General features: G+C 41.9%; 1 protein-coding gene and 3 long non-coding RNA genes across 4 annotated transcripts in view; 3 read left to right on the forward strand and 1 right to left on the reverse strand.

Moving 5' to 3' along the window:
* Window positions 1-12832, forward strand: part of LOC117504337 — a 28575-nt gene extending 15743 nt beyond the window's left edge. Inside the window, exon 2 of the long non-coding RNA XR_004558771.1 lies at window positions 12688-12832. This is a non-coding gene — a long non-coding RNA (uncharacterized LOC117504337). The remainder of the gene's footprint in view (window positions 1-12687) is intronic.
* On the forward strand, window positions 7870-11186 carry cdkn1d (cyclin-dependent kinase inhibitor 1D). The gene is made up of 3 exons (XM_034163770.1): window positions 7870-7985; window positions 9953-10446; window positions 10540-11186. The coding sequence occupies exons 2-3, from the start codon at window positions 9957-9959 to the stop codon at window positions 10596-10598; spliced, it is 549 nt and encodes a 182-aa protein (XP_034019661.1). The 5' UTR covers window positions 7870-7985; window positions 9953-9956; the 3' UTR covers window positions 10599-11186.
* Window positions 8125-12012, forward strand: LOC117504335. The gene is made up of 2 exons (XR_004558769.1): window positions 8125-8173; window positions 11633-12012. It is a non-coding gene; the product is annotated as an uncharacterized LOC117504335 (long non-coding RNA).
* Window positions 10811-11303, reverse strand: LOC117504336. The gene is made up of 2 exons (XR_004558770.1): window positions 10925-11303; window positions 10811-10892 (listed from the first exon to the last, which is right to left on the reverse strand). It is a non-coding gene; the product is annotated as an uncharacterized LOC117504336 (long non-coding RNA).
* Window positions 12833-13017: the final 185 nt, after the last annotated feature.

Here is a 13017-nt window from a genome sequence, read left to right on the forward strand (position 1 = left end):
ATCTCTCTGAGGAATGTTTCCAACATCTTGTTGAATCTATGCCACAGAGAATGAAGGCAGGTCTGAAGGCAAAAGGGGTCCAACCCAGTGTCGCAGACCGAACGGTCCCCCCAAAAATTGGTCTGCCCTGCCTCCACTGTGCGTGCGTCATCTCAGACCACAGCAGCACGTCTGAGACAGAGTCTCTTCATCTAAAGCAATCAAATGGATTAATGGGATTAACCATCACATGACAAGGTAAAACCTCTTAAATAATTCTAAAGTCAGTTTTAAGCAGAAATGAGGCGATATTCTGTGACATTTTGAAATGATGCCCAGTGAACGTGTTATTTCTACCTGGTTCTTTTTATGTAAAATTCTGCCCCTTACCAAAAACCAAACCATTGTATTCCTCATTTTGAGTTTATTCATGGTCACATTAGAAACCAGGCCTGGGACCCTCACAAACAGTGTCCATCTTGTGAAAGGCCCCTAAAATGAGTCATACAACACTTTTTATACCTTGTGGGTTGTTGTGTGGGCCGCCAGAAGAGGAGGTACTGCTGGCCCACCACCAGAGGGCGCCCTGCCTGAAGTGCGGGCTTCAGGCATGAGAGGGCGCTGCCGCCACTGACACAGCCGGGGGTGACAGCTGTCACTCATTAGCTCTTGACAGCTGTCACCCATCTACTCTACAGCATCTCACTCCATAAAGACCAGACGTCATCTCCACCTCGTTGCCGAGATATCGTACTTCTATGGAGGTAACTTTCTCTGCCTGTATTAATTGATTCCAAGAGCTATTGTTTTGCAGCTGTCAACCAGAGGACCGGCGTGGGTCACGACTGTTTCGTCCTACGTCCGTCAGATAAGTGGTTAAACAGACGCTGCACGAGTGTGTGTTAGAGGTGGAGGTGGCATTCCCACTGCTGTTGTTACGGGGTGTACACACACCCACACATGACTGTCTTTGTTCTTCGCCAGCAGTACCAGATCCGACAGTCGGGTGATCACCTGGGAATTCGGGACTTGGCGGCTCCAGTATTCACCAGGTTCGGTGGCGGCGGAAATCGTGTGGTTCTGGCTCTTCTCAGGACAGACGTCTTCTATCCTCGAGCCTGCCCACACGTCACCTTTGTGGATTGACTGTTATCAAATTCTGAGATTGTCTGTGTATTCGTTGTGCACCTTCACAACATTTAAATTGTTACTTTTTGGCTCATCTATTGACCGTTCATTTGCGCCCCCTGTTGTGGGTCCGTGTCACTACACTTTCACAACAGTGGGTGTTAACATGGGTGTGGTTTAGTAATGTTACTGGCTCTCACAACAGGGGAGCTCTCCCTGTATCTGAAACTTGGACAGATGATAGAGTAAAACATAACATATTTCTCAGAACTTCCAAACAAATAACACAAATACTTAATGGCTAACATAAAACAAAGAATTAGCACAGATATTATCTAACAAACGCAACGACTAGCAGCCCATGTAAGTGTGTGGCGCGCTGATTGCTTCCTCAGTGTTTTTTACGATGAAATAATAGTGAATTTATGTGGAAATGATTGTTGTACAAAAGCTTCAGATATCTGTTGCTGAGATAGATGATGACTGGAGTGCAGTATTAAGCAGAAACGAGGTGATAATCGGTAAGCTGTGGCTAATGACGCATGCACAGTGAAGGCAGGGCGGACCAATTTTTAGGGGGGGGGGGAGACGTTCAGTCTGCGACATCGGGATTAGCAAGGTGTACCTAATAAAGTGACCAGTGAGTGTAGTCTGGCCTAGCCTACAATATACTCCAGGTGTAATTTACACCCCAGAGTATGTTTGGGCTATGCTAGACTATACCCTTCTATTCCAGATTGCTATGTTTTTCATAATTAAGTCTTTATATCAATGTCCACATAACCTTTTCTCAATTATAATTCATAAAATAAATTTACTGTAACGTAGAATACCGATATCAACAGCAACAGACAGTTTTGACCACACACAATACTACAATGTTTACCACTTTCTGTAAAATTTGAGCTTGATTTCTGCATTGCATCTGTAACTTGGTAACATAATGAATACAAAAATGCAGTTTGTGAACAAGTTTTACATCTTCACCTAGAAATTAAAAAAATGTATGTTGTCATTTGTAAGGATTTTCCATCAGTTTGTAAAATCATGAAAATTTAACACTGTATACTCAATTATTTTGTGTATCCGAGTGTGTAGAGTGGTATAAAATGTCCTAGTAGCCTAGAATATACTAGACTAGGCCACTTTAACATGAAGCATTGTCTTGGCAGGGGGGCAGTTATACTAAAAAACAAAGTGGACGAAATGCAACGAAATGGAGCAAAATGGGGACTGATAATCACAAAATGGGGATAATAATCATTAATTTCATGAAATACATTCCTTAATAGCCCACCCAAGCCCATGTGAGGCCATAAAACTTTATCACACTATAATACTCCTTTAAGGACACAAGAAAGTGCTGCCACCTGACGTAAATAACAGCTATCTCTGGCTAAAGCAGGGTGCCCGCTATGTGAGTAATCACTGTAAAGTTTGTTTTGTCATAACTGAGTGCATGTATAGAAATGCACCATAATTTTAGGCCTCATTTCTCTCCATGTTGTTACATTTCGTCCATTTGTTATTTTAATATGGCTCACCAACACTTTTGCTGAACTTTTGACATTAAAAAACAGGCCTTTTATTTTATTAGAGAGCAGGTTTTGCAGAAACATGGTGAACATGGTGGGTATACTTTTGAAAATATATCATCAGTACATTTTACTTTTTTGTATTACTAGGAACGCAGATCTTCAGTACGAAGTGTAGCAAGAAAACTTTACAACTTTCTAAACTCATGCAAAAAAAAAAAAAAAGGAATTGGGGGGTTTGGCAGAGGCATGCACGACGAGTGCCGTTCTGGGCCAGATGATGGCTTTGGGCATTTGTTTCTCACGGCTCTCACAAGCTCTCTCCCAGTCGCCGCTCTGTGCTGCTCAGCGAGAGCAAAATAAAAAGTCCAACTATGCAGGGACAAAAACAAAGGCTCGCTTTACAACATGTAGCCCCGCCCCAAGCTCCTCCCCCTGTACTCCTTGCCCCACCCACATTTGTACTCTGCAGATTGCAAAAACAAGCTCACTGCAGTCATGTAACAGTACACAATGTTCTTGATTCAAAAAAAAAAAAAAAAAAGAGGGAAAACTGTACATACACACTCAACATGCGCACACATGTCAGCACCCAAAACAAACAGTGACTCAAGTTACATCACAGTTCACACACAAACTCCCGCCTGGTCAACTCCTGACAAAATCCAGCTGCCAGCGAGCCGTTTGTCCCGAAGAAAACCCCAAACTTCTGCAGAACCTCCACAAGAAACTGGATGCACACAAACAACCATACACGATCCGCCTGTGAAACCAGAACACTGCTTCCCCCCCCCCCCCCCCCCCCCCCCCCCGTGGCCTCCACAGCTGGCCAAGTGCTCCCATGGAAACACCTACTTGCCCCCCCCCCCCCCCCCAAAAAAAAACAAAACCTAGAAATCACATGGAAACTTAACAAAAAATATGGAGTAAGTAGATCCCGTATCAGCATACAGCTCAAAATGCAATCAACCTAAGTCGTATCTCTTTACCAAATTTTATTGAATTTATTTTAATCAAAATAATTTTGTTGCACTGCACGCATGCATCTGTCACACTTCATTTCAACTCTGTAAGAAGATTATAAAATTTGGTACAATTAGTGGGGCACAGTCCCAAATCTTGTCATTGTTTTCTCCAAGTCTCAAGTCTGCACCTCCAGCACTGTAGCGCCACCAACAGGTAAAATATGAAGGCATGTTTATGCATGCAACTTTTGAAATGTGTGCCTGATTTTGTGGACAAAATTTTGTTCAATTTGCCATGTGACATCAATTTTCACCGTACTGGATTTTTCGATATACTGGATTTTATGGAAAAGTCTCAATAAATAAATAAATCAGAAGCCACAAATGTCCAGTCTTCAAGAAAACTGGCTCACTTGATATTCAGACCAAGCAACATAACTCTGTTAATATGGCAGTTTGATTTTTCAAACCGTTCATTCATCACAGCCAATTGAATTTGGTGGTGATGCCACTAACTAAGTTAAAGACCATATCTCAGCAATGCTTTGACATATTAAAACCAAACTTGGTATGGAGACTCGGGACCCCATTGCAAGGAAGCACACACACAAAAAAACAAAAAAACAAAAAACAAATTGGTGCCCTTAACCTCTAGGGGGCACATTTGTCCCCTTCACCACGCCTTGGAGCTTCCCCTCACCAATACACACCATTGCTTCAGTTCATATTTCTGTGAAGACCTTTGCTTCAGACAGACTATTATAGCCTACAGATATACATGCAATCTTGTTGTGTACACCTTGTTTTGGGTTATACGTCTATCAATGCATGTTTATATGTAGCCTCTATTCTTTGTTTGGTTGTTGTGTGTGACATCAGTAAACAATGACTGCCATAAACAATCTGTCTGCAGTAGAACTCCTTTTCGGTTTACTGTATTTTGGCCACTGGAAGGATGCGGAAATCCCCGTGCTGCACCTGCACCTCAAGAACTTCCTCCCCTGTTTTTCACCCTCTGTCGCTCTTATGAAGGGGGAAGCTGAATTGAGGCTGCGTTATGGTACAAACTGTACCGCACATGTCACAGTCTCAGAATCTGACAGGCGCTTCATTGTATCAACGCTCTCAGTTTCAGGGTTCTGCTTGGAAGGATGCTGAAACCTTCAAGCATCTGAAGTGCCACTTTCCCAAACCGCATTCGAAGTGAAACGAGGACACTTAGAATCTGTCTTACTGATACAATTAGTTTAAATTTGACAGAAGCAATTTTGTTTTTCAGCTATTTGTGATAGGTTTTTGCTTTTTGTTTCTCCTTGAGACTGTAACTGTCTCCATATTCATCCAAACACACCATGAAGCAAGAACATTAAAGGAAAAAGAAACCACAAACATTTCTGAGGTACATCTGGATTACCATCCACATGTCATCAACTCTTCTGTGGCACATGGACTAATTTGATAAAAACAAATGTAGTCAAAAATCTGTGCACTACTTTTTGAGATATTCTGCCCAGTCTATGTAGTCGCTGGCATACAGAGGTAACAAAAACGGCATCACGGGGTTGAGAACTGGGATTTTGATGCACTTGAACTACGGTACTATGATGTAGTTTCCCTTTAATGAGACGTGTATGCTATGGTATCTCTAATCATGCTAAAATTAATGGGTATTAATCAAGACTGGCTTCAGCAAATCCACTATAAGGACAGATTTGATTGGTCAATCATGGCACCACTGAGTAAATGTCACAAGAATGGTCAAGAAAGGGAGGTAGAACAACAACAAAGGGGATTAATGACATCAACGATCAACAGGAATGGACATTAAAAAAGCACCACGAGAATTATCAATAAATATTCCGTGGCAATCCCTCAGTGGCAAGGAAGATAGTCTCTTAATCGATTCCCAGATGAGATATCTATATCTAGGGTCAATCTAAAGACGCCTGCACATGGGGTTCTTTTAACGTGGGAAAGTTGTTGCATGCTGACAAACCGTGTGTGTTTGTCAGCATGCAACAACTTTCCCTTGACAGATTCATAGCCTGGTCTGATGGCTGGAAATCCCAGAAGATCTTGGTCTGAGGACCTGCTGCAGCCTTCATCATCCCTCACAGCCTTTGGGTTACAAAGCCATCATCACCTCCTTCATCTGATCCACCTTTGAGGACTTCTTGCTTCACCAGAGTGCTGTTAGCCAACTCGTGTACAGGGTTCCTGTTGGGCCTTTGTGGTTACCGTAGGGGCCACTGGGCACACAAGGTCCCCATTGTATTTCACCCCAACAGGCAATCACCTACTTGATCTGTTACCCAGGTGTCATGACGCAGAGGAGGGGTTGGTACTTTAACACCCCAATAAATATTATAGATGAATCAGACACACTTGACTATATTTTTGGGGACTCTGTGGGACTAAATTGGATGTAACTTTTTGAGTCAAAGCTTGCTCTTAATGTTGACACTGAACAGGTTTTTGGGGTTATTTTTAAAAATTCATCAGTTAAATTGGTTTCAAATGACTAATTCCACTTTATCTACAATTTAATTTCCTAACCCTCTGAGCTCTGCATAATAATAAATACACCAGTTGTATCTGCTTAACAGTAATTTATTTTTTGCACAGAATCTGTCATTTCCATGTTGGGCTAAAACGAAGGCAATGCATACCAAATGTGGCCTGTGGGCCACACATTGGGCAGCATGGTTTAAGACAGATGGACAGAGAAGGGTGTCCCTTCTGTGGGGTTGTGTAGCTGTGTGTCCACATTGAGTTTTTCAATGAAAACAAAGGTTTATTTCACTAATTTACTACATTTCTGTGCCTTAACGCTCTCTCACAGATCACACTCACTGTGTACCAAGTTCTGCTATCTCCATTGCATTCTTTTTCTGTGGCTGCTAAACAACCAAAAAAACTCTCTCCCTGACTGACAAACACAGCTACAAATAACCCATCAGCAAGCCAGCATCCACTAACCATCCAGCAGGTGGCAGACAGGTTTATTGGATATGACACAGGCAAAATAAATTCACTTTTTGGATGGATCTGTGGCTCAAAGTTTCTCCAGAGGTAAAAGGGCTGTGCTCATTATATATTCTCTTAATTTGGTGACTTACAAGATGAAAGCATTTATAGTACTCATCATATAAACCTAGAGGGGATGCACTCATTCATTCTAGAGGTGGGCGGATCAATCCTAATATCGATACCAACGCCGGTATTGATATTGAACGATCCTCGTGTAAAAAGATCGATACTCAAGCTTTTTTTCTCTCCTGCATGCACTGACTGCTGCGCACGCAGATTAACCAAAGTCTACTCTCTGTCTGTAAGAGCAGCGCATCCTTTGTATTGTGGTTTGTCAGCCCTCTACCTCAGGAGATTTTGTTTTAAGTTGTGTTGTGATATTTTTTTTAAACAAAAATGTTGAGTGTGATAATAAAGTATTTTGTTGTCACGTACAATGTTTGGCGAAATTCTATCCTAGGTCTTTTGGATCCTTTGGATCTATGAAGCTTAAATATGAAAAAGTATCGGTATCGATATCAGCGATACTGGGCCTGTATTTACTTGGTATCAGATCAATACCGAAATTCCCGGTATCACCCACCTCTAATTCATTCATCAAATCACTCACTGCATTTTAGAGGATATTCACCTAATCTTTTCCAAAACCTATAAATAAGAAGACATTATTTTTTTTTTTATCTCAGTAGGACATAAACTATTTTCATTCCTGCTTTCTCCAACTTGTGAAGCCACGTAGTGTTTTTTTTTTTCCCGCCACACACCCAAAACGTGGATGATAAATCTGCAGGAGCCTCGGGGGAGAGAAACGAGGCGTCGTGTTCCGTCCAAGTCACGTTGCAGGTGCCAAAATAAAACGTGATGCAAGCGCCCCACGAGAATATGTGCCACACCGGAGAGGACGGAGAAATGGCCGCTGGCGCCAAAGATGTTTGACCTACTTCCAGTCAGACCAGAGCCAGAGAAGAAACGGAGCATCTAAATTACACGGTAAGGCCACGAAGATCATTTGCAATTCCATTTTTTTTTTTTTAAATGAACGTAGAGCCTCATGCAAGCGATCGTGCAATACTTTTTAATTTGTCCGCTTTCGTGCATTTTCTCCATTCTGGCTGCAGCTTGTGTTGCGTTGACTTGCAGTCGTATTTTGTGATACTTTCATCACAGTAGTGGCCTGTTTTTGCTGAAAACCACGTGAGTCGTGCAGTGCGACGCCCCCCTCTGTCTGCACACTTCATAACAAACCTTTGCTGCGTCACACAGTTTGTGTCCACGCCACGGAGCTGTCACAAAACGCGTGAGACGTTCACTCCACTTTAGGTTTTTCTGGGCTACACGAACGCAGATGGTGAGGAGATGATTTTTTTTTTTTTTTAAATATATAGGTGTGTTGTTAAATTTAACGTTTATTCGTGTTCGGAAAGCTGAACTTCGGAGGTGATACGCGTTGCGTTAAAGTGCATCTGGAAAACTGTGTTTTTGACAACAACAACAAAATAAATACGTTTTTGCATTTAATGTTGAGTGTGTGTGTGTGTTTAAAGTACACTGTCAGAATGGATTTTTGTTTGACCCACGTTCTTAATGTAACTGCGTCAGAGCTGTTTTTTTTTTTTTTTCGCACGAGCGACTTTCTGAAAACGTGCCCGCGCTGATTTTATTCACCATTACATGGTGATATTTATATTTAATACTTATTGTGGCTGTTTGAATGTGACGGACAGCGGTTTTATGAGGCTAAAACGGTAATTTTCGGGCGTTTTGTTTTTGTCTGTAAGCGGGGACATCGACCGTAGTGGAAACTTGATCCGGTCACCGCGCCCACTTCGTCTTCGACACAAACAACTTTCGCTCACAAAATCCTGCTCATAGCAGGGAAAGAAAAGTTTTTTTTTTTTTTTTTTCTTCCTACCGAGAAATATTTCTCAACATTTCTCAAACGTTAAGGGACATATAGTTTAATAGTCTAAAATAAACCTAATTTTAAGTGCGCACTTAACTGTATTTTCGGTGTTGCGTTGAAGTGCCAACATTACTGTCCACTTTACAGTATAAGTCGTGACATTTCTTGGCCATTTGCCTTGTGAAAGTAAGGAAAAAAAAAAGAAAAGAAAAATCTGCTTAACTATTGTGTAACTCTGGAGCCCCCAGTAACACCTTTTTTTTGTTTTTTTTAACTTACTTTCAGATTAATATATCCGGTAAAATTAAGAACGTACTACTTGCACTGTTTAACTGTGATCTCCGAATCATCACTGATGACGTTTTTATCATCACAAAAAGTTTAAAAGTTGTGAAAATTAAGAAAAATTAGGTTTTGGAGCAGTTGGCTGACACCCCAGCCCAGTTTATTTTTTTGTCTTTCTGATGCCTGTCTTTTCTCTCTGTTTAAGGTTCAGCTCCATCCAGAGATGGGAGTTGTATTCGTGTTGGCGATCCTCCTGTCCTGTGCCCCAATAGCATTTCTTGTATATTCGTCCGTGAATTGTTCTGTAATTTATGTTTGTAGCATGGCCCAAGCAGATGGTCACCCCTTTGAGTCTGGTCTGCTTGAGGCTTCTTCCTCAGAGGGAGTTTTTACTTACCACTGTTGCTCTGGGGGTTGGTAAGGTTAGACCTTACCTGTGTGAAGCGCTTTGAAGCAACTCTGTTGTGATTTGGCGCTATATAAATGAAAATAAATTGAAATTGAACTGCAGTAAACACTATTCATTCTGGTTAAGTCCTCTTGTTTACTTTGCCCCAGGTTTGACATAGATATGCCTCCCTCTCCGGAGGGTGTTCTTGATCTGGCCAGTTTTGTGAAGTCTTTTTATTCACCTGCTGCTGCATGTTTTCCCATCCCCTTCCAGGTTTTTGATGCTCTTGAGCTCACTGTCTATACTTTAGTGTGTGTATGTCCCTCTGCCATCCAAATGGCACCTCGGAATTGAGCCAAACTTGGCGTACACATACTTTGACATACGGGGAGTGATGTAAGCTATTGAGCACTGTAGTAGAAGCAGCAGCTGTCTCCTCTTGGGGCAGCTTTATTCACACCCCAATAGTTTTGTGAAATCCAGGATAGGTGGGCGGTGATAGCGTTGTTGGTGAAGATTAAGTTTTCATTTCAGTCCCGCCCTGGGACGAGTAGGCACCTAGTACCAAATAAATGCCTTAGTCATAGTTTGTGCTATCGAGTTTATTTGGTGTTCTTTTGTGTAACTGTTGCTGGGTTGTTGAGTAAATAAAACCCAGCTCACACCTTGTTCAACAGAGCCAGCAGTTAACCTCTGACCTTCTCTGTTGTGTCTGCTTACTGGTGATTTCTGACAGGGACATGGCAATGGCCTCTCCGTCGACATCCACAGCTGTTCCGGCTACAACGTCTGAGATGATCGCCCACTCTGGAGGGATAGACGCACTCAGGCTGAAGGTGGGGCCTGTGCGTAGGAACCTGTTCGGCCCCGTAGACCACGAGCAGCTGCAGCAGGACTTCCAGAGGCTCTTCCGCATGAACGTGGAGGTGGCCAACAAGCGCTGGAACTTTGACTTCGAGAGGGACAGGCCAGCGCAGGGCTCCACCGTGGAGTGGGAAGAGCTCAGCTGTCAGGATGTGCCGGCGTTCTACCGTAGCTGCACCGTGAGTCCGGCGATACAGACCGGAATTGGGATGGCAAAGCCTCCTAGATGGCTGCTGTCTTCATCAGATGAGGGCTCCCCTTTATCCACCAGCTCATCTTGTTCTGGGGACGATTACCTCGAGGTGTCCACCGGGGGGCGCTACTGGCTTAGACAGCCAAGAAAGCGCGAACAGCCTGCTATCACAGGTTAGCCACACAGCAAACATCCAAATTAAAACTGATTTACATCAGATTTATTGTAATTACAAACAACGTTGTCCCTCCCCCTGGTTTCTCTAGATTTCTTCAAGGTGAAGAAGAGGCGGCGTCTACATTATAAAGAGTCGTCTCGGCAGTAGAGATGTCCAAACAAAGTGGAGGATCATAGTGGTCAAACTTCCTGGACATATCACCTCATAGCTACATGAGTATGTAGCAATTCGTAATTGACTGACAGCTGGTGAACTTGACAACACATACCTTTTATTCTGCAGCACGAGGAAGCTATCATTTTACTAGTTAATCTAGACCTGAGTTTGGAGATATATATGTATATAAAACTTTATACTTTTTTTTTCAGATTTGAGTATACTGTGAAATAATTTCAAATGCACTCTTTCAGGAAGTGACAAGTTCAAGTTCTTATTCTGAACCTGAAGTCTTGGGCCTGACCTCAGTACTCAACCCTTTTTCACAAGAGGTTTTGTTTAGGCGAGTTACTATTCCCGGACTCGCTCCATGCTTCTAATTAAGTCTCACCCCCACGTCGCGACACGCGCGGAGCCAGAGGTCAAAACCTTACTCAGGGTTAAAACTGTCGGCGTGAACACCATTAGCTACAAAAAGTCAATGGCGGAGGGACAAAGGCCATACCTTTGACTGTAATTTAAAAGTCTTACAGCCGTTTGATTACAGATTTAACATGATGCTAGATTTTCAAAAAAAAACAAAACCCTAGAAATCTCTTAAGAAAAAAAAAAAGCAAGAAAATATTTATGGAATCCTGTGCCATTGTCCCCAAATAATACTGATGACTGTACATCATTAGGCCGAGTATGCGCACTCCACCATTGTCACTTTGGAAAATCTAAACATTTTTATAAAGTGTTACACAACCTGGGGGGAAGTAAACTGTAAAATACTCTATTTCCCATTGTTTTAATTGCATATTGGGGTTGTAATGGTTTTTGGCAACAGAATGGAATAAGCCCGTTAAGTTTAACAGTGTAGTAGCTTTTGATCTTTTATCTTTTTTTTTTTTGTTTTCCCTTCTGTGAACGGAATGCAGCTTTGATGTTTTATCACTTTGCTGCAGCTCAGAGGAATCAAGACCAGTTCCGCTTTTTTTTTTTCTTCTCCTCGTTCTATGAAGACGCGAGCGGCGTCACAGTAGTTGTGTGTGTATAAATGTGATAAAGTTTGTTTGATGTGAAAGTGGTGACAGCTGAGGCAGTTGCACCAAAGAGAAACTGCTGTACCTTTTGATTAGAGACCGCTGTCGGCTGAGTGATCACTTTTGGCGACTGGGCGATACAGTCAGAAAACTAAATGTGACCCTTCTTTTCTCTGTATTTTTACACAGAATATTGACTGATCCTATATATCAGGTGGTGGAATTATTCTTATGTATAGTAGAAACAATTTCAGTCACTCAAAATGGGTGTGTCCGTTTCTAACATTTAAAACACCCTAATCTGGATCCATCCATTTTCACTACCTCAGTCTTCCAGTTTCTCTTTCAACAACCAACTGCCTCAGTCTTTGACAAACTTGTATAAATGCAAATTTTTCACCGTTGGGTTATTTAAAAAAATTTTTTTAAATTGTTGTACAACCTCAATTCCAGTGAAGTTGGGACGTCGTGTAAAATGTAAATTAAAAACAGAATGCAATGATTTGCAAATCCTCTTCAACCTATATTCAATTGAATACACCACAAAGACAAAATATTTAATGTTCAGACTGAAACTTTATTGTATAGGTGCAAATATTTGCTAATTTTTAAATGGATGCCTGCAACATGTTTCAGAAAAGTTGGGACGGTGCAACAAAAGACTGGGAAAGTTGATGGATGCTCAAAGAACACCTCATTGGAAACAGGCGAGTGTCATTATTGGGTATAAAAGGAGCATCCCCAAAAGGCTCAGCCATTCACAAGCAAAGATGGGGCGAGGATCACCACTTTGTGAACAATTGCATGAAAAAAAAAATAAAAAATACTCCAACAGTTTAAGAACAATGTTTCTCAACATTCAATTGCAAGGAATTTAGGGATTCCATTATCTACAGTCCATAATATAATCAGAAGATTCAGAATCTGGAGAACTTTCTACAAGTAAGCGGCAAGGCCAAAAACCAACATTGAATGCCCGTGACCTTTGATACCTCAGGCACCACTGCATTAAAAGCCAACATCATTGCGTAAAGGATCTTACCGCATGGGCTCAGGAACACTTCAGAAAACCATTATCATTTAACAGTTTGTCACTACATCTATAAGTGCAAGTTAAAAGTCTACCATGTAAAGCGGAAGCCATACACCAACAACCTCCAGAAATACTGCCGCCTTCTCTCTACCCGAGCTCATTTGAAATAGACAGACGCAAAATGGAAACATGTGCTGTGGTCTGAGTCCACATTTCAAGTTGTTTTTGGAAATCATGGACGTTGTGTCCTCACAAAAAAGGAAAAAGGCCATCCAGATTGTTACCAGTGCAAAGTTCAAAAGCCAGCATCTGTGATGGTATGGGGGGGGGGGGGGGGGGTGTTAGTGCCCAT

Source organism: Thalassophryne amazonica, chromosome 22 (genome assembly GCF_902500255.1).
Source record: "Thalassophryne amazonica chromosome 22, fThaAma1.1, whole genome shotgun sequence".
NCBI lineage: Eukaryota > Metazoa > Chordata > Actinopteri > Batrachoidiformes > Batrachoididae > Thalassophryne > Thalassophryne amazonica.